General features: G+C 34.5%; 2 protein-coding genes and 2 non-coding genes across 4 annotated transcripts in view; 2 read left to right on the top strand and 2 right to left on the bottom strand.

Moving 5' to 3' along the window:
* The window catches only part of LOC112058557 (60S ribosomal protein L10a), a 363530-nt gene that overhangs the window by 118629 nt on the left and 222631 nt on the right, over positions 1–22270 (bottom strand). The window lies entirely within an intron of this gene.
* On the bottom strand, positions 763–20548 carry LOC112043295 (uncharacterized). Its single transcript, XM_024078627.2, has 8 exons — positions 20412–20548; positions 8587–8692; positions 7347–7673; positions 6363–6557; positions 5421–5657; positions 4324–4407; positions 3623–3708; positions 763–2362 (listed from the first exon to the last, which is right to left on the bottom strand). The coding sequence occupies exons 2-8, from the start codon at positions 8683–8685 to the stop codon at positions 2224–2226; spliced, it is 1167 nt and encodes a 388-aa protein (XP_023934395.2). The 5' UTR covers positions 8686–8692; positions 20412–20548; the 3' UTR covers positions 763–2223.
* Positions 7228–7299, top strand: Trnat-cgu (transfer RNA threonine (anticodon CGU)). Its single transcript has one exon. It is a non-coding gene; the product is annotated as a tRNA-Thr (tRNA).
* Trnas-aga (transfer RNA serine (anticodon AGA)) lies at positions 8471–8552 on the top strand. The gene has a single exon. It is a non-coding gene; the product is annotated as a tRNA-Ser (tRNA).

Here is a 22270-nt window from a genome sequence, read left to right as displayed (position 1 = left end):
CATGGTCCCTGGTTTTCATTGTCTGAAAACATACGTTTTAACTATAGTAAAGCAATTCGTTCAATACCGAAAAGTAGTAATGCTTGACGGCAGAAATAAACTATACTTTCCCTAACCATCTCTATCACGTAGAGCCTTTATTTCAACTCTAAAAGCACTCTACTTACACTACTACCAGTAAATAGTAGATCTTCTAGTGCTGGTCCAGAGAAGTTTGGTGAACTATGAATGCAGAACTATGGATGGTGTTTTGCCACCAAACAGCATTGTTGTGTTTCAGTCTGAAGGACGTTGTTGCCGGTATTATTGACACACTAGGCTTTAACTTTTTTACTACGCAGGACACAGGATTTCATCTTATATTAACAGGATCATTATATAGTTTGTGGCACTTTAGACCGTGTTCCTGGCATGCCCTGTGAAATGTTGCTTTGTGTAAAGTCGATAGTTTTTTACTTATACCTATTTATCATACTCCAAGCTCCCCCAATTTTTTTTTAATTTTTTGGACAAAATTTATTTTTTATGTCGTGACATTGTTAAATACACAACAAACCTATTTTGACCCTTTTTCTATTAACTTCTATTTTTACATTGCAAAAAAAATAACAACCGGGTCTATTCAGTACTACTCGCTACTGACCCTGCAAACTTTTTTTACAATTTACATCATAATTTTTAAATTCTAAACCTAACTAAATTCACGTTAAGGATTAGCGTGCGTTAGTGCGTTAGTATTATTTTTTAAATAAAACGAATGTCCACAAATTAAACTTTATTCATTAACCCTTTCAAAAGCTTACATAATTTATGTATTATTAAATAAACTTAAATTATACACAATTTACTTAGTTTCTAACAAATGCAAGTGTAATCTCCAGGGGTGATAAATTATTTAATAAACAATATTATAAATTTTGTTAAAAATACAAGTAATTTATTGTTGTCATCGAAAAAGCTTATTCAAAGGCTTTTTGGACAAAAACACGCGTTTGCTGTAAATTATATTATTAAGTATATACCTACGTAGTAGATACCCACTACCCACATTAAATTATTTTTAATTTTATTTTGTGAAAAAATAATACTTACTTACTCAAGTAATTTTGAAAAGTAGGTATACATTTTTACTCGTAATATAACTTAAGCAAACTTCCTTCTACAACTCCATTGTCATATAAAAAATAATTACAAAAAAAACTATTTCGTACATCTAATCCTCTATCATCTAAAACTCATGTCATATTTTAAGCTGAAGAGACTTTTGTTTATTTGTTTACACGCTAATATATTTATGGAAATTTCAGTCAGAATGGAAAAAAGTATGTTTGTATATTTTGGAAAATTCAGGCTATTTAGCATTAAGGCTACACTCACCGCTAAGCTAGGCTTAACTTCTTTTTATTTTTTTATAATATCTATTATAAACTGTAATAAAGTAAGTATTTTGTATAAAAAAATATTTAAAGTTTAAAAGTAAAACATGAGCATTGTTATTATTAATCATCAATATTCAAAATCAAAACAATTTTTTGAAGATATGTATTTGTATAAATAGCCTTCTAATCTTATGTGCAGTTTAGGATATACTTAATGTAAAATTAATATAATTCTACTCGGTCTATAGTGCCTAAACCAGCAGTAGTGTAGTGTTAACAGGGTGAGCAAACATTGTTAAGATGAAAAAATTAACACCCATGTAAAATTGTTTTCAATTATAAACGAGAGAAGAGACCGCTGTTAACTGTTATTAATATACTAAAATAACTTATATAATTATAAATTAATTATTTATCTATAAATGCATTCAATGGCATAGTATTATGCTAAACTATTTGAGCATCAGAAATTGGCTTTATACCCTATTCACTAATTAAATAAAAATATAGAAGTCAATATGATTTAAACTAAAAAATTATTTAAATAAGAACTATTATCAAAGTTGCTTAAAATGCAAAAATAATATCTAAAAATCTTCGAAAATGAAGATCGATACGTATAAAGGAATTTTCCATCAACCAGAAAAAGAAAATTCTCAAGGCAATTTAGGCAAACACATAGGCAAATTAGTTCTCGCCATACGTCATACGTATCTCCCTACATTCTTAGTCATATGTCCTGCTTTTTATATGACTCGTGCTTACCCTGGTCACAATACCTATGCACGCCACTGGGTGTACCGCTCTGGCGAGGACTCCGTTCATCTGCCTATAGCTAATATAATTACAAATAGAGATCGTAGTCAAGACTGCTCCCGCCGCTGAGGAAGTCATACATGTAGGCAGCCATCTCATCCAGGGCATCGAGACGAGGGTCACCCAGGGGATCCTCTCGCACCGACCTTGCTGACCTCGACAGTGACCTAAAATAAATAAATAACTTTTTATCTCGGTTTACAATATATAATTGAATATTAACCTATTTAATATTTTGACGGCCTCCGTGGCGCAGTAGTATGCGCGGTTTTACAAAACGGAGGTCCTGGGTTCGATCCCCGGCTGGGCCGATTGAGGTTTTCTTAATTGGTCCAGGTCTATCTGGTGGGAGGTTCTGGCCGTGGCTAGTTACCACCCTACCGACAAAGACGTACCGCCAAGCGACTTAGCGTTCCGGTACGATGTCTAAATATAAAAAAAAAAATAAAAAATCTAGAAGACCTAAGTAAATATGATAAATTCAAACTTTAATTCATCTATCTATACTTATAATAAATCTGTAGAGAGGTCAATTTTGTTTCATCATTCGAAGTCTGAATCCGGGGCGAGTTTGCAAATTTGTAAAGATTCGTATTCTGTAAAAGTCGCAAGTACAAGTGGCGCCACACTGTCGAACGTGGTCGAACAGTGAACAGTGCCAATAATGCAATCGGTATTTTTGTCTGTCTGTGTGTTCGTTATAGAAACAAAAATTTTAATAAAAAACATACAACACACTTCAAAACCTAAAAACGTACCCACTAAACTAAAAAGCGAAAAATAACATCATAATATGTTCTACCTGCTGATCAGTATGAAGGCGGTGCTAAGCCTAATCATCTTGACATGATGGCAATGGGACCAAATGGGGACTATACCGTTTCAAACAAAAAAAGAATTTTTGAAATCGGTCCAGGCGTCTTTGAGTAATCGGTGTACATACATAAAAAAAAATACCGACCGAATGTGAGAACCTCCTTTTTGAAGTCGGTTAAAAACTACTCTATGTATTTTAATGAAACTTGGTACAATTATTCTTCACACTCCTGGAGAGGTTATAGTACACTTTCATCACGCTACGATCAATAGGAGCAGAGCAGTGATGGGAAATGTTGGGAAAACGGGAGAAGTTACTCCATTTTTATTACAGCTATACTGTGAAGGCTGGATTTAAGAGGTCTAAGGGCGGACGAAGTCGCGGGCGTCCGATAGTCTAAAATAATATTGTTAATGGGTATGAATTGATTTTTCGTTTGTTTGTTACGAATTAGCTCCGAAACTATTAAATCTATTTTAAATATGCTTTAGCCTATTGAAAGCTTCATTATCAGCGCGTGACATAGGTTATATATTCCACGGGTGTTAGGTACGCAGGCAAAACCGCGAGGTTCTGCAAGTAATCAATAAATTGGTAAGTGGTCACTCACCTGAAATCGCCTTCAGTATCAAGCTCATCTTCAGACGTGAACCGTTCGCGAATGTCTTTCATGATACACGCTTCCAATTTCTTGTGCTGTGAGACAAAATATCCAAATTAGAAAATAAAAACTAAGCCTGCAAAACATCTCATCAGTATGATAGAAAGATCGAGATTATTTTTCAGTTGGCCTATTCACTATTTTGGCCTTTATTATCAACCCATTAAAATAAACATCACAACAATTTACCTACTGTGTGATATCCACCAGTAAGCATCGAATGATATTTTTACATAGAATCTCAATTCTATGATAATTATTGAAAAATTCTGTTGAGATTCTATGTAAAAATAACATCCCGTACGTCAAAGATAGTGAATTAGCTCGCTGGAGGTTCAGCTTTGTTAGATTTACTACAATGTAGGTTATCTATCTATAGGTGATCTATAGAACAATTAGATCACCTAGGTATGGCACATTCTTGGAGTGAATCATTCAGTGTTTTGATTTGCTCAATTTAGTACCTACATTTTGAAGAGTTTACTTGTACGTGTTATGTACAATATGTAATGGCACGGGAGGAATGACTTCGGAAGATGGTTTGTGAACATTGTCACCATCCCTTATGTGATTACCACTACTACTCTCGAATGTGACGACAAAGAAGAAGTATTATTAAGATAGAGGTAGCTTCCATCAATGTCACTTGCCTTGTAGCAACGGAAGAAGAACATCGGTTTGATCAGCTCTTGAGACAGCGGCGCCATGTCGCGCTTGATGTCTGGCACACATTGCTGTAATAAATTATAATAATAATTACTTACTTATTATTAAAATATGACTGTATTATTTGAAAGCAAAGGAGAATGGCGAGGAGGCATGTATTTTTGGACTAGCAGATAGAAGTAGCGTAATGGAAACCCATTAATCAATCAATCAATCAATTTATTTCTTTGCAGATACATGCATTATTTATACAGGTGGTCGGTAGATGTAGATGGTAAATGTATCTTGCCAATTAGGCATGCAAATTATTTATTAAGTATTTAATGATTCAAATGACAATTTCACCATTTAAAATTTACATCTTTACAATTAAAATATGTATGAAAATAACAATAATATCAACTTAAATACTCATTTACACTGTAGAATGCCTGTTGAGTTAGGTATTTATATAAATTATTTTTAAATCAATTTATATTCTTTTCTTTCATAGTTTTTAATAGTTGTCAATCGTGATTAAACTAAGAAAAAAGTAAATGGTAACCAATCTTGAAAAGCAAGGAGAAAAAAGATATACCCTATAATTTAGTACCTTACCTTACCTTAACCTATCTATGCATACGAATAAATGTGAATTTTATACTGAAAACACCGCCGCTGACAAACAACTGCGTGATTGCTTTATAAATACGACAAGGCGTTTCGGTCTCGGGCAATAGATAAAACTGGCTATGCTAAGTATAGAAGTAATCTTGATTCCCGTTTTGTAAAACCTCAATATTTTTTTTTACAAGCATCTTATAAAATAATAGTTTTAATTAATACAAATGTATGAGTGTACGACACTTCTGAGTGTGACTCCCACTTTTGCCATCCTCCTTTAATAAAACCGGCCAAGTGCGTGTTGTGTTGCCAAATGCGGCTTTATTGGGAGACATTAAACACTCAGCATCACTCTACGAAGCAATCAGCGTCCTTGAGGATCCTGCTAAGCTTCTGGAGCTCGATAGCTTTTCATGACGGAGCCTCAAAGGACCAGAATTGACATAAAAACCCAGGAGAAAGGAGATATGCCACATACCGAGAACTTCTGACAGAACTGCATCCCGTCCTGGATGTCGCCCTTCAGCTCGGCGGAGACGGGCAGGTTGCTGATGCGCTTGGTGATCTGCTCGTAGTTGGGCTGCAGATTGTGGTCAACGTAGCCCAGCTCCTGCATGACGCACGTGATGTTGCGGACGCGCCCGACGGCGGCGGAGCGGTGGTGGAGGAGTTCAAGACGATCGCGCGGCTCGTCGCGTTGGATGTTGAAGTCGCGCTGGACATTCGAAATTCAAATTCATTTTTCATACAAAATTCATTCAAACACCGTAAAACACTGTTTACCAACAGATAAATTAGAGATTAAGCTAGAAAACGCATGTAATTTCATAACTTATTTATTTTAAATTATGTATGGTTTGTGTATAAATGGTTATATATAATATATTAACCTTATCTAATTGTTCTAAGCGTATTAATCAAATTTATTTTCATTAATTTAAGAAGAATTTAATTATAATTATTATTAGGTGTGAAATGACTGTGATTTAAACCCTCATTTTTTATTTGTTTGTTGGTAAACAGTATTCATCAAGAAAGGCTGTTGTATAATTACCGTGCACGCATGTTTCATAACCGAGGCACGATATTTTTATTTATTTTATTATTCAACAAAAAAACACATTTAAATTAAGCCTAACCATAGTGCAACACAAACCACTTTAAATCTTGTATATCTCGTTAGTTTTTCAAGTTATCTGCTAGATATTAAGCAAGAATACATACATATATTCAAAATCTTTAAGAAACGTAAATTATTTCTTAAACACAACATTAAAAAAATCCACAGAATGAAGATTTTAATGGACTTGTTGATATTCCCATTTCTTTCATTTAGGCTTAGCTTACAAGCACTTGACCAAATCAAACCACCAAGGTACACAAAAAAAAAGTTAATTAATTTACAATTTTTTCCACTCACAGACATCCTGCTGCTTCCTGCGAAGTATGGTGGTTGGTACATGCCCTGTTGGAAGGGTTGTTGTTGCTGGTAGTAGGGGTTGAAGGGCAGGCCCGGCGGCGAGTACAGCATGGGGTTGTATGGGTACTGGTAGTACGGCGGCGCCAGGGGGCGGTACTGACCCGGCGTCATGTAGGGGGTTTGGGGTTGGAAGGGCTGGAACACAAAATATATGTAATTTTCGTGATTCTTAGCTTACAGACCCATTAAAGAGCCTTTTCACCCGCGTAGTTAATATTCCCATGGGAATATATGGATAAAATATAGCCTATATTACTTCCTGATCATGAAGCTTTCTATTGGTGAGAAAATTTTCCAAATCGGTTCAGTAGTTTTTGAGTTTATTCTTTCCATATCAAAACACCAATCTTTCTTAATACTTAAGTGTAGATATGGATGGCCTTATGGATTTTAAACCCACCCTTCTTCTCCAATACGGATATTTTAATGATAGGCAAGCTAATGTTTAACTGCAATCGCGCTTGTATAGAAAACGCCTGTTTCATGATGAAGCCACATGGGCTAACTACGAGGCATAGTTTATCCGCATGTATGGTCGTCCAGTATGGCACAATCTGGAAAAAGGTACGTAAGCAATACTCGTAGTAGGTAGCTACACTTATCAGTATCGGCTTAGTGAGGTTTTAAATGAGTAATGATGTCAATAGACTGGCAATGTACAATATTATGTTGTGTTTATAAAAATAATATAAACGGTCGAATTGAGAAATCTTCTCTTTTTTTTGAAGTCGGTTAAAATTCGATAATATTGATCCAAGCAAAACAATAGTGGCAAGCAATGTATTATTTTCATTACACTCTCATCGCCTCTTTAGCTCAGTGGTAGAGCACTGGTCTCGTAAACCAGGGGTCGTGAGTTCAATCCTCACAGGAGGCATCGGATAAAATATATTTTTATTTTTTTTATAATTTGTTAATAATTACCCCTTGTGATCTAAACGGTAGCATGCTTCCAATTGATGGAATTTTCTGCAGTTGTTGCCCTTGATCTGGTTGTGGTAAATTATTATTTTCCACATTATGAGCGCCATCTAGCGGCCTGGTGATGGTTTGGGTACTCGGGTCCATAGCGAACCCAGGTGGAAGTTTGCCAAACAAGATGGACGGCAAGCTCTGTTGGTTCGGCGGATCGTTTGGCAAGTCGTTCGACGGTTCGTCGAGAGATGGCGTTGCACAACATTTTGCGACCGCATCTTTCATTTCTTGCCGAAGTTGCTTCACTACTTCGGGACCAAAGCAGCTTTCATAAATCTGAAAATAAATAATATAGTAAAACTAACAACAACAAACACATACAAATACAACTTTTAATTTCGACTGAGGGACAAAGTATTCATAAACTAGTCATTTCGACGCCATAGGATCTCGAATTAAAATTAAGTAGGTACCTACTTAGGTACTTACTAATTAATATAGATTTAGAACACAGAAAATATTATTATATTATTCTCAGTGAATAAAAATACCAACATCTTTTAACAAAAAAATTTAACATTTTTTTAAAAAAGATTATACCTACGATTTTACCTAGTAGGTATAATGAGTAGGTAAATAAACAGTAATAATATTGTTTTATGTGTAAAAATATTATTTTATGTTGCATGCAATTTTGTTCACTTAATTTAGTTATTTTGAGTAAAACAAAAAAATACTGAACCGATTTTCATGAAAATTAAATGGGACTACTTTGGAAGTTATACTATTTCAAACAAAAAAAATTTTTTTTCAAAATTGGTTAATAGATGAAATTACGAGGTAACAAACATTTAAAAAAAGCATACGCGTCGAATTACGACCCTCCTTTCTTTGAAGTCAGTTAAAAATGCAGAGATTATTTTAATTGATATTTCATTATTCGGTGGTTGATATTAAAATAATAATAAAGTGTACCTGGTCAGTTTAAATGAATAAAATCGTTTAATTATTTTTTTCGTATTATTATTCATATTTTTAATTAATTTACATGTTATTTAATATTTTAGTTAATAATTCTTAATAATATTAACGTTAACAATTTATATACCGTAATTTCGTCATGTCAACAAGGAGCAGTCGTGGCCGAGCGGTTAAGGCGTCTGACTAGAAATCAGATTCCCTCTGGGAGCGTAGGTTCGAATCCTACCGACTGCGAATTTCTTTTGTTTTATTTTTTTTAAACACTTACCTTCATCATAGCGTACTTCTTGATAAATTTGTCATCACTGATTGCTAATGCCTGACTTGTTAAACATATTAGACATGCCAAAATTATAGTCCTAGCCATTTTTAATCTGTGAACAAAATAAACATGATATTAAAAATTTAGTAGGTAACAGTAGAAATTGATGAACTGGTTGACAGTTTGGTTAGGTACTGAAAATGGAGACTTCAGAGGGCATTTCCAAAATTATAGTGCAAATATTGGAATAACTCAGTTTGATACTTGCAATTAAATTATTTTATTATATGTCACACGTAACGATTTCTGTTGAAGGAATTTTGAGTTTGTGTTCAATTTTGACGTGCTTATCCTAGATAAAACCCCTGTGCGAACCACTTATGTGCAGTGGCTATAGTCGTGCGCGGTGGGCAGGTGCTGAGATTAATTTTGCTCTCAGTTCATTAACATGGCGCGAAACCGTTAGCATCGCCATCTCTACCATCATACAAGTACCTATCTACATATAAATATAACATGCGAAATTGTAAATGTGAATGGGAAAATATTCTATGCAAGATATTTTCAGCAGTCAAAGCGTCTATACGTACTAAAACCGAACCCTTATTTAATCAAATCTATACTAATATTATAAAGAGGTTTGTAAGTTTGTAACATTCTTTGAAAAGGGTAATCTTCGAAATCTTCGTAATCTTCGTAAGGGAACTACTGATCCGATTTCAAAAATTCTTCCACCATTGCTACTACTTGAATGCTACGTTATTGGGGAGTGATATAGGCTATATTTTATATTAGTATCATATACATTAGCAGACTGATATAGGCTATATTTTATATTAGTATCATATATATTAGCAGAATTATCACAGTTTTTGTCATACAGGTTGGACCGAAACTAGGAGTAGTTTCGGTCCAGACTTATTCACATGTGCTGTTTCTCAAGTACATTTGTAAATGTATAAATATGATTATGGACTATTTATTTCGACTAACCTATATATGTAGAATGTTTCCAACTTTTGGGCGCACGCTTAAGCAAGGAATTAAGTGAGATTGTGGATTATATTTTACTAATTTTTGCTTTCACACGTAAGCCCTTGTAGTCCGGGGACCCCGTATCAAACCCAAATAGTTACGCCACTGGTTGCACAAGTGGCCCGAGAGTCTGTAGCGCCAGACCTTCTTTATTTAGTAAAAGCTAAAAGTTCCACAGCCCACATTCACAAGTCCTACTAGTACCGTAATTAAACTGTAAACCACTACGAGTTTACAATTAGGATTCAATCGCATGTTAATCGGCTTGACACAGTGACACTGCAAACATTACCTACATCATTATTGTTTACCATAAATGAATTAAAAGATTACGGATATAACACTTAACACCGTCTTAGAACAGTGTAAAGACTTGATTTAGTGTTTAGTGTCCTTGAATCTGAAGCGTTAGTTTTAGCGTTTTACAAATTCTTTAGTTTTCATTGTGAACTGTACAAGAACGAGATGACAATATCTACTTCAATAATAAATAAAAGGTAACTTCTAAAAATACTATTAAAGATTTTTTAAGGCAATGATTAAAATGTCATTGTTTTAAGACAACTAAATAAGTCTCTAGCGAAGGGTTAGCGAAGCTAAAGGCTGACGACATGAATCCTCATGAGATCCCTTAGAGAATATGAAACGTTTCGTTTTATACCTTTTCTTTTATTTATTTATACTTTTACCTTTATTAATTAGAAATTTGTTCACCACTTCTATTGAATTGTTTCCTATAATTAGGTGGTGTAGCCAAGGTAAACAGAGTGAGATATTGTATACAAGTAGACATTTTTAGTTATAATTTTTCCTCTAATGATAAGAAAATTATTAACCGCTTCGATTGAACTGTTTCTTATCACTAGATGGCGTAACCAGGGTCAACGGAGTGAGATATACGCCAAAGACTTTTATTTTCCATACTGTTTTTCCTTCATTGATAAGAAAATTATTCACCGCTTCGATTGAGCTGTTTCGTATCTATATCACTAGATGGCGTTGTCCAGGGTCAATGGTCCCTCACGGCCTTCGCTCGATCTCCTCACATAATCTATCTCCCACTTACACAGTAACACTACTTGCGTAATGTTACTTTAGCTTTTTGTTCGTTTAACTAAGGTGTTCGAATAACTTGTTCAGTTGGCTGTTCTTTAATGTGGTTAACTTTAGCTGTTTTTGCTGTCCGACCGATGGGAGGGGTATTTATGAGACAAATTGCTCTTTGTTCGGTGCACCTGTCTGTCATACAACGTCTAGTACCAAGACGACTGAGGCAATGCGTAAAAGATTTTGTAAAATTCAACCCCATGATTGTTTATTCAGGTTGACAATAACCCAAGCACCTACCTAGTAGGCAGGTAAGTACCTACTTAAGGTCCTCTTAACGGATGTCCTCTACTTCCGATTTGTAAAATTCTTTGACTAATGGAAAGCTTTATTATCAGAGTTCGCTTCAGTTTCGACGCGCTAAAACTGACATATCTAGTCGTATATAATCATTGAAGTATCCACTATATAACATACCTTTAGGTATAAAAAAGTAGCTCAATGGATAAAAAATCATATAGACATATAGGTATGTGGGTCTCTAGATTATTTATACATCATACATTATTTATGTATACAGTAAAAGCTCTTTATTTACGCTTCCTTTATTCACGTTTTCACTATTCGCGGATTAAAAAATTGCGTCCCATTTCTTACATTCGCGCTAAATATTTCGTTATTCGCGGATCTGACTGATGAAACTGGCTTAAAATCTGCAAATTTAAACTTTAACATGCAAATACCTATTGCCGAAATTGCGAATGATTGCTTTTAGAATGCTTTTAAAAAATGTCATACAAAAAAAAAATCTATATTCTCCAATTGTCTAAGACTGAAGATAATAGTTAATCAATAACTTCAATTAATTGTTTTTTCTTTATATATTTGTTATTTATTTTGTCATCCAAGAACGTATCCCTTATAATCCCATATAAAATACGAATCCATATTCACGGTTTCTGTATTCGCGACACATATAGAACGTATCTCCCGCGAATAATAAGCTTTTACTGTACGTACAGCACGATATGCTTTCAACATAACAAAACAGTTTAGACTCTTCATGGAGAACTCTTTTGTGCTCGTGAGCATGTATAGATTAACGAAGCCTCCAGATAAAGGCTGTATCGAGCTTTTTACGGACAGCTCCATTAGCCGACACGTAATAAGTAACGGTTACCATCATTTCCAGTTCCATCGCTCAGTGTAAACTTGTTTGGAAGGGCGAATCTTCTTTCATGGAGAAACTGATTAGATTGCAATGAGCTTTAATCATTTAGAAAAAACATAAGAATGTTCTAGACTTAACATCGCTATCGTTTTTAGGGTTCCGTAGTCCACAAAGAACCATTATAGTTTCGTCATGTCCGTCTGTCTATTCGCTTTTTTGCGAAGAGACTATTAGAGAGTAGTGTTTTAAAAGGAGTCAAGTGCGCTCCTGTCAGTAAGATAACTCTAAATATGTTAGGACTAGAAAGCTAAAATTTGGCATAATTAAGTACGAGTACCTATATTAATTACGTCTGTAAAATGATAAAAAAAAATATTATTTAGGCTAAAAGAAAAGAAATAAATAGTAGCCATGGCGACGAAGGGACAGGCATCCGCGAATACCATAAGGTTAATAGGTAGCTATATCTATTGGTAAAAAATTATGACTAATCAATTATTATTCTGGTTACTATGTATTGTCGGTAGGAGATAGCTAAAAGTGAGATAAGATCGTCTATGAGAATTTTTATTTTAATCTTTATATTGTGAATATAATATTTTATTTTTATCTCTCTCTTCGTATTGTTTTAGTTTGTGCAATAAAAACTTATCTTTGTGATAAATCTTTCCATTCAAAAAAAAGTTTTCATTAAATTTAAAATTCATAAGATCAATGTACTCAGTTCGTTAATCTTTACTGATTTATTATCTAAATTGTGCGTCAAAATTTACAAGCCTGTCTACTCACTGTTTATAAGTAACTAGCCGACGCCCACGACTTCGTCCGCGTGAAACTCGGTGTAAACTTTCAACTACCCCTACCCTACCCCTAGCCTACCCCTACCCTTACCCTACTTTTCTGGTTGATTTTTTACACCTTGTGTCCGAAAAACCCAAATATCTTACGGAACCCTATTTTTTTCCAAAATAAAATTTAGCATATGTTACTTGTGTATAATGTAGCTTTCGAATGGTGAAAGAATTTTTAAAATCGGTCCAGTAGTTTTTGAGCCTATTCATTACAATCAAACAAACAAACATACAAACAAAGTTTTCCTCTTTATAATATTAGTATAGATTTTAATATTGTTATAACTAAGCTTCAAGAACAGTAACAAGTTAATAAGATTTGTGGTCAAAATACATGTAATTTACAATACTACCATCTTCGCTTTCAGTTTTTAAATTAGATCTAGCTAGGTACTCGGTAGATAAAACAGGTATTAAACTATTTACTGCTAAAATACGTAGTTGGTCTCGACATTGATTGGACAACTTTAGCGACGATAGAACAAATCTCAGATTCAGTTCATCCTTTATCTGTTCCTGTCTATGCAACTAATGAACGTCCCTTACCAGTAATACTACTTTTTTGTTCTTTGACACGACACGACAGACAAATGTAAATCCGGCTTTAGCGAGCCTAAAAAACTCAATACGTGACATTTTATCTATAATGGAACTGTGATGTAAACTACGCAAATTGTGTGAATGACTTGACGAGTCAATTTCAGTTATCTAGATCAACTAGTTAAGGCACTAAATTGGCCAAAAAAAATATTGATTGGCTAGCTCTTATATTCTCGAAAATAATTTGGATGGTTCTATCATTATCGTCATAAAATGTAAAGTAGATCAACTAAGCTTTAAACTTGTATTTTAAATTATGCTAATAGTGTCTTCGTTCTAGTGATCCACTTGTGTCACATTCACTGTTCACTGATATCGATCTATCGATCTGTCATGTATATTTACATAGGTCATACATTATCTATATCTATAAAAATGAATCCATATATCCCTTGGTCACGCCATCACGCGTGAACGGCTGGACCGATTTTTTTATAGTGTTTGTACAATAAAAAATTGCGCGGATAATAAATAGAAAAAATGGTAGAGGTCAGAAAAATATGGATGCTATTACTCTCGATTCCATTCGAGAATACTAAAAAAATACATTTGGTTATAAATGAATACCTACTAATTGAACTTATAATGTGACATACGATTGGATTATTCAAATGTTTCAATCTAAGCTAACTAATAGGTCTCGATAGTAGCAGAGCAAGATCAATTATTATAATAAAGTGAAACTGTAGTTTCAACTGAGTAGTTAAATTACAATTCAAACGATGGAGCCAATAAAGATAATAATTCAAATTAAGAATCTCCGTAAATGGCATAATAAAATCGTTTTTAGTTACATCATACTAACTTTAATTGCCTCTCTCATCTCCGAACAACAACAGAACAAAACGGTATTTTTTTTAATATTTGCATTTTATACAACTCAAAATGACCGTGTAATTCCGACTAGCGGAAGCATTTTTTCCACATGTCTACATAACTAATCCGAGAATGTTTGGTTACCGTTATTTGTATTGCCAAACTAGACGTGGCCTGCGGAGTTACTCGCGTATATAGTTAAAAGTAAAAGTCATAAGCAGAGGCGTTGACGTAGGCTTTAAAAATTATTCTCTTCTCGACAATACTCATTTCCTAAGACCCAAAGTATTAGGCCGTCGGCTCCAAAGCATAGTAAATAACCTACATGGGAATTGCGTCTGCAAAATTGGGATTAAAGTATTCCTACTTTTAGTGATAATGATAGAGTTCCTGTGGGATAAGGGATGAGATTTTGTATTGGAAAAAAATACTAATGTTTCAAACTTAAAATTACATTGAGTTATTGTCACATATATCACAGAATACTATAAAGGCGAAAGTTATGTTATGTGTATGTTAATCAGAACTTTAAGATGATAATCCTAGAGAAATTGTTAGGTATTTAAAAAAAGAAAAATGAAGAGCCGCTAGTAGAGTTAGAGTAGTCTCTAATCGTAACACTAACTTACGATCATGATTGGACTATCATTACGTAGGTGTCAAAATATAGGCTGCGATTTGTGCCAAGCGCCATGTTTTCCTTGGCTGCTACCTAGATTCACTCTTATTCTCACTAATATATAAATAAACTCATATAATAAACTAGCAAACCCGTCAGATTTTGTTCTAACCGAAAATAATTCAATAAGTAATATATATTTTTTTTAATTTCTCAACATAATATGTGTCACTGAGGTGTGGAGGGGATTATATTGAGCAAAAGATTTAAGAAAGACTAAAACCAAGTATACAATTACAATGTAAAAAAAACCATAAAAATTAAAAATAATGACCATAGTCTAGTTACTCTAACTCATCCGCAATTACTGAATAAACAGACATTCGCCAAAAGTCAATATTATTAACAATCTACGCCAAAGGGCAAATGGTGAACGTCGGCACCATAGATCGTGTAGCGGTAAAGCCTTTGCTATCTCTGTATTCAAGCCTACCACTCAACATGCACTTTATTGCTTGATTGAGAGGCCTAGCGAACATTTCAATGTGTTATCCCTTGTGAGTTTAGATGGAAAGATGCATTATAGATTCATCCAGCAAGTTGATGTACTTGTTTGCTTTGCTGCGAATACCAAGGACTTTAAACAATATTTTGCCTTAAACTATAAACTTAAATATATGTTTACTACGGGAATCGTTCTTCGAAGATTTCTCTATTATTGCGGTTTTTTTCAATATCTTGCAGTAGTTATTCAATAATTAAATCTGTAACTTTGTAGCTACTGTATATTCGCCTCTAAAATTAATAATCCCATATTAAAACTATTACTAAAGTACAAGTTGGATAAGTTATTTTAGTGTGGAAGAAATAATCCAAATCAGTTAACTGATGTGGCAAATCATTTATTATTATTTGATAGTAAATATATGAAAAATATTAAGAAATTTGGGACGGCTTGGATGTTGACGATTCCTTTTAATGGTTGTTGGAAGGGAAAATTAGTGATGTCACAATTAAATGTAAAATTAGTAATTATTAATGAATCAGAAGATACCGAAGGTACTGTTAGATATAATAATATTAAATCTCAAGATTATGACTTTAAATTAAAATGTTGCTAAAAAGTTATCTGATACGGAATATTTTTGAAATGCATTGCTGAATGCAGAAAGAGCTTATCGGTTATATGCATTGCATGAGATCGGTAAGTAAATCTACATTTAATGTCTAACATACAAAGGGTTATTTATTCCCATGGCCCATACATGGAGCTTTCTGTCACGGTTTTTAGCGTGAACGTAATCACGGGTTGTTGGAAATATTAGTTCCCTCGCGAGTCGCGATATTTTTCACAGCAATGGTTCGTCATATTCAATTTACCGTAAAGTTATTACAAACAACAGTTACTATGTCGTCAATCACAGTGTTAGAGAACGGGAGCGTCGTTACATGTAGTTTTTAATAATTGTTTGTGGGTACAAAGTATCCGATGAGATTGTTTACTTTTTGCAAAAATGCTCTTTGATCAGTTAATTATACGCTGCCGTGTAGTTGCTCGCAATTTAAAGCGAGCTTTGATGATTGCAACGGCAATTGCGGTTAAATTGCCGTCATATTTATCTCAGAACATGATGGTTTGAGAATGAAACTTGTCAGGAAGGATGCAGGATGCAAAAAAGCAATGTAGAAGAACTGCCAGAAAAATTGTACGCAGCAGGTTTTGGCTAAAATTTTTTAGATTACACCTTTGACGCAAAATTAAATGAAATCTTAGAAATATTTCTACAGGATATTTAGACTAAAATGTTGCAGACAATATCCTCGAGCAAGTATAAATTGCGTGGAAGCGGCTGGATGAGGAAGGCGGAGGATTGTGTGTGGTACCGCGCTCTCGGAAAGGCCTATATCCAGCAGTGGACAAACACAGGCTATTGATGAAGTGAGAAATTCTGATCACAAATAACAGCTTTTAATTCGTAGATATAGGGACGGTGGCCTACATCACCTAGTGATGTCGGACATCATAAATAAATAATATAGTATTTGGATTTATAATGTTGATGTAGATATTCCTTAGTATCTTACACGATAAAAATTATGCATCTTTAGATTGACTAATGCTAAACACTTGACTTTTCGTGACCTTATTATGTGAACAATTAAAAAATAACAAAACTTATTGAGATTTAGCTCTCTTAAAAAGCATTTAAAGAACGAACGCTTAAACGGTATAAATAATTATACAAGAAATTTAAACGGTTTATCGCATTTCGAGAAATATAAAAAATGGCCGAGTTTCTTCAAATCGGACGCGCAAAACCAACAAGCAAGTTAAATATTTAACTACTTTTGAACTGAGTTTTTTAAATCTTTGCATAGCGATGCCGATACTGAGCAAACAAAACGCGTGGGTAATAGGAACTAGTAAGAATTTACAATCAGGGATCTTTTTTATTCCGCCATTTAAAGATCGCACGTCCGATTCACATTAACAATTGAAGACACAACCGGAAAAATAAACGGTAAAAAGGCCGGTATTAAAGAATCTGTGGCTATTATGGACAGAGAATCTCAATGGTTGTGCAAACACAAACCGTTCCTTATTGTCACGGGTGTGTAAAAAACTATGGTGGCCCGTGGCACGGGTGTTTGGTTAGAAAGTCTTTCATTGAATTGAATTCAAAGAGGTCAGAAGAAAGAGTACTTATAATAAATAGAAAAAAAAACTTGTTTGCAATATTTTTTTTTTGCCTTAAATTTTTTTTTTCTTTTATCATATTTTATGTTTTACTTAGAAACCTACTAGTATTAAGGACAGTGGAGTACCTTTACTTCAGACAGTGGAGTAGGCTCTGTATCAAAATTAGTTAGGGGGCTCAATGGACGAGCGGCAAATTCCGAAAAATCTCTTTAGTTTTTGATTTACTCTACCATATAGTATTTCCTTATTATTATTGGCATTTCTGTAGTTTTGTTGTATGTTTCTTTGTTCCCGGGACTCAGATTAATAATATTGTAGATTACTTTTTACGAATTTTTGCTTTGACACGCAAGGGGCCCTTGCAGTCGGGGGGCCCGTTGATACGGCTGATACGGCGCTAGCTACGCCCCTGATTATGGAATGCAGCAATCGGGTGAAAAGTAACGTTAGGTATTAAATACTTATACCTACATGATAGGTATGTTCCTTCGAGTAAGCTTTGAGGAGGTCCGTGCAATTCACCGGAAACTATTAACTTAAAGGGTCATATAAGTAAATTACGTGTTATATTATACTTCATATAGGTAATTTAGAATTAGATGTCAGATTATAAATTTGTGAGATACCTACTGATAAAATTTAAGAAATTAAGTATGACGTGTTTCAAACGGTAAAGGAAAAAAAACATCGTGAGGAAATTAGCATACCAGCGAATTTTCTTAATTCTCTGCGTGTGTGAAGTCTCCCAACCAATGGGCCAGCGTGGTGGACTATTGGCCTAACCCCACTCATTCTGAGTGGAGACTCGAGCTTAGCAGTGAGCCGAATATGGGTTGATAATGATGATGATAACATAATGATCAACTAATACCGTCATGGGGTTCTTCTCAGAATAAACGAGTTCTGGAACCTAAAACAATAATGTAATAAACAAACTAGTTATCAAAAGATTGTAATTATGTAAAAGAATGACCTTCAAACTATCTTCAAACCTAAGCACATAGTCTCCAGAGACTATCATTAAAGGTGTACCAGGTTACGTTAGAGTTTATAAGACAAACTAACTTATTACATTCTATCGGCAGTTAGACTTTAGTCTTTATAACGTAAGGGTCAAGTCCTCATGCGTGAGTGGAAGTACAGTCCACCTAATGGCTTGAAATAAAATTTATTATGATCCTTATAGCATTGTTTTAAGGTTTAGAATGCTTGTAAAAAGCTGTGGAGTGTGTTGTGGAGTGTACTGTGTGTAATTATGAACAGGTTTCCTACTGGATCTTCGTTTGAGCGATGTCGTGGTCAACACGCTAGGTATGTACGGATGGGTGCATAGATCTATGGTTTCTGTATGAATGGTTTGTGTGGTCTCGTTAGAATGTTATGGTGTTAGGTTGGCTACCTGCGGGAATGACTTTGGTTTGCGGTTATTTGAAATTCAATGCCTTAGCAATGATATTTACTTACTAGTAGTACAAGCATGTAAGACTTATGTTTTTTTTTTATTCTTTACAAGTTAGCCCTTGACTACAATCTCACATGATGGTAAGTGATGATGCAATCTAAGATGGAAGCGGGCTAACTTGTTAGGAGGAGGATGAAAATCCACACCCCTTTTTGTCGACGACATCGTAACGGAACGCTAAATCGCTTGGCGGTACGTCTTTGTCGGTAGGGTGGTAACTAGCCACGGCCGAAGCCTCCCACCAGCCAGACCTGGACCAATTAAGAAAATCTCAATCGGCCCAGCCGGGGATCGAACCCAGGTCCTCCGTCTTGTAAATCCACCGCGCATACCACTGCGCCACGGAGGTCGTCGTCGTAGGTACCTATCACCATAATACGAGTATAAATGCGAAAGGTCATTCATCAAGAAAACTTCAAAACCGCTTGACATACAAAGATGAAATTCGGCAGGGACGTAGGTTATAGTTAGTAGAGGTCTGCTAAGAAAGGATTTTGCGATAGGGCTGGATTAGGGAGGCCTATGGAGGGCGGAGGGCGTATGCTAGTATGATATACTGGTAGACACGGTTTCAACTGCATAGTTACCGTTCCCGTAGGAATACGGGGATATAATATAGCCTATAGCACTTGGAAATAGTGTAGCTTTTCTATAGTGAAAGAATTTTTCAAATCGGTTCAGCAGTTTCAGAGCCTATTCAATGCAAACAAACAAAGAAACAATCAAGTTTTTCCTCTTTATAATATTAGTATTGAATGATAGATAAGTAAAGGAATACAAATACTTAAATCCTGCTGCTTTATTAAATCTATTTGTCTGAAAATAGTCGTCGATTAGCTTGGAAACAATCGAAAGGATGAAATTGCCCATTAAACTCCTAACAGCAATTAATAAATGTAATAGTTAATCGTAAATTTTGTTATTGATTTCTTACATTTTCTACCACCAAATGATTCATAAAATGAAAGTTATGGGGGTCCTAACGCGTCTGACAAAACAGCCTCAACTAATGTTTGTTTTTTGTTATCACCATCTCACAAAATTATTTTGAACAACTATAGTTCTCTAGGTACAACAATTACTTCAAGATTTTGTATCGTTTTTGTTTCTTATCCTTGCGTTTACAAAAAGCTTTCAGACAATGCCTGTAATTTCATCAAACAGTTTGTTTGTTTCTTGTGAAAACGTATGCAATGCGAATTTTCAAGGGTTCAAAAATTTTCATTATGAATAAATTTATTGAAAAATAATGGTGATAAAGTCGTAAACTTAAAACCAAAACTAATCCCAAAATCATTTAGATTAAGACCTCTTTCTCCTTTTTAGTGATTCATTTTATAGTACACGTTTAAAACTTTAAATCGTTAATAAAATTATTGTTTCTATATAAAGCAAAATTAATTTAATTTATTACCATCTAATCAGTAACATGACAATGACAAAGTCCGATAAAAACACACATGTAGATCTAATCTCATGTCCGATACGGTACCTATCCGTGTGTTGGTGTTACATCAAACTGGACTCACCGTCAAAGCTGCAGGGAAGCTCGGCACCGATGCACAGAGCAATGACTCTCACACTTGACCTTGCGCGGCCGAGTACCGCGAAACGGCCACTACACTCGTTTTATACCCGCTTAGTCGTTGATACACACAGACAGAACGAGAGGACAGCAGAAAACCAGCTAAGTATTTACCGTTATACAACAAAAAACATTTACAGTAAAAGCTCCTTATCCAGCTCCCTTTATTCACGTTTTCACTATTCTTACTATATTTAAAAAAAATTGCGACCCATTTCCTATATTCGCGGCTAAATATTACGTTATTCGCGGATCTGACTGACGAAACTGACGTAAAATCTGCAAATTTAAACTTCTACTTGCAAATACCTATTGCCGAAATTGCGAATGGATGGTTTAAGCTGCTTAAAATCACTCTGAATAGAAGCTTTTAAAAAATGTCAAGCAAGAAAAAATTTCAATATTCTTCAAACCATTGACTAAGACTGAAAATAGTTAAATGTGTCATCATTCCCATATTCAGCTCGCTGTTGAGCACGACTCTCGTCTAAAAATGAGAGGGGTTAGGTTAATAGTCCTGCAAGCATATCTAATAAAATAAAATATATTTTGCAGTTAGGCGCATTAAAATACCCACCCTACCGATAAAAGACGTAGTGTAGAAACCGAAACGGGTGTGGACTTTCATCCTCCTCCTAACAAGTTAGCCCGCTTCCATCTCAGATTGCATCATCACTTAACATCAGGTGAGATTGTTGTCAATGGCTAACTTGTGAAGAATAAAAAAGAATTAAATATAAAAAACAAAGGCATTTAGCTTGTAATTCCAGATAAACATTTCAATTGTAATTTCTGGTAGTTAGACATAATTCATTTCATATTTGGACTTTCCAAGAGTGAAATACAAATACGGGTAAATATTTAAAATGTACTTACCTTCAAAACTCTGGTTCCCAAGAAATCATACTTCATTTTTGGTTTTAACTCAGAATACTTATTAGTAGGCACTTTAAAAGCATATTTTCCAATAATGCTCGCCATTCTGGTTGGCTGTATGTTCAACAGTAAGAAAAGTTTATAAAGCTGTTATAATAACCAGCAGATTTTGAAAAACCTCTACAATTCTAGTTGTTATTGTATATAAAAGCTTCAGTCGAGTCTATAAAGTTTAATTACTTTGTCAATATAAAATACTTTTTTTTCATTTGTTTATTTAGGTGCTAAAATAATTTTTTAGTGCTTTGAGATATCGTAAATCTTACAAAGAGAAAAGAACTTTTTTAATGATTTTTTAAAAAGTCATACTTATTTTACTTAACTTGTAGATAGCCCACCTAATGTAAAGCAGAGAACTTTTACTAATAACAGAGCATTACTGTTATTAATTGTTATTTATTGCACTAGTTCTACAATGCTACTAGTGGACGCCTGCGACTTCGTCTGCGTGGAATTCAGTTTTTCAGAAATTCCGCAGAAACCATGGACTTTTACGGGATGAAAAGTAGCCCATGTGGTAATCTATTTCCGTTCCAAATTTCAGCAAAATTTCAGTTTCAGTAGGTTCAGTAGGTCAGGTTCAGTAGGTAGTAGCGGCGTTAAAGAGTAGCAAACATCCAAACAAACACCCATCCTTTCGATAGGATAGGATAACACTCGGGAATAGTGTAGCTTCCCAACAGTGAAACAATTTTTCAAATTGGTTTTGTATAACTATGCCCTTTACACAGGAATCCTTCAAATTCAATAAAGAAATAATCATGATGGTAGTAGGCGTACCAACGATATTTTATACTACTAGATATGTTACGTGCCTACAAAATCACCGCAAAAAGTGATCCGAATTTAGCTACACTATTGAGCGCA

This window comes from Bicyclus anynana, chromosome 4 (assembly GCF_947172395.1).
Source record: "Bicyclus anynana chromosome 4, ilBicAnyn1.1, whole genome shotgun sequence".
NCBI lineage: Eukaryota > Metazoa > Arthropoda > Insecta > Lepidoptera > Nymphalidae > Bicyclus > Bicyclus anynana.
Note: the sequence above shows the minus strand (reverse complement) of the source record. Positions and strands in the feature narration are given on the sequence as shown.

Bases quoted from the DNA above. Each gene is read 5' to 3' on its own strand.
- LOC112043295 (XM_024078627.2), bottom strand. From the start codon at position 8,685: ATGGCTAGGACTATAATTTTGGCATGTCTAATATGTTTAACAAGTCAG. The intron at 7,674-8,586 runs GTAAGTGTTTAA...ATTTATTTTCAG, and splicing joins AGAAGTACGCTATGATGAAG to ATTTATGAAAGCTGCTTTGG. The intron at 4,408-5,420 runs GTATGTGGCATA...AATTTATTACAG, and splicing joins AGTTCTGTCAGAAGTTCTCG to CAATGTGTGCCAGACATCAA.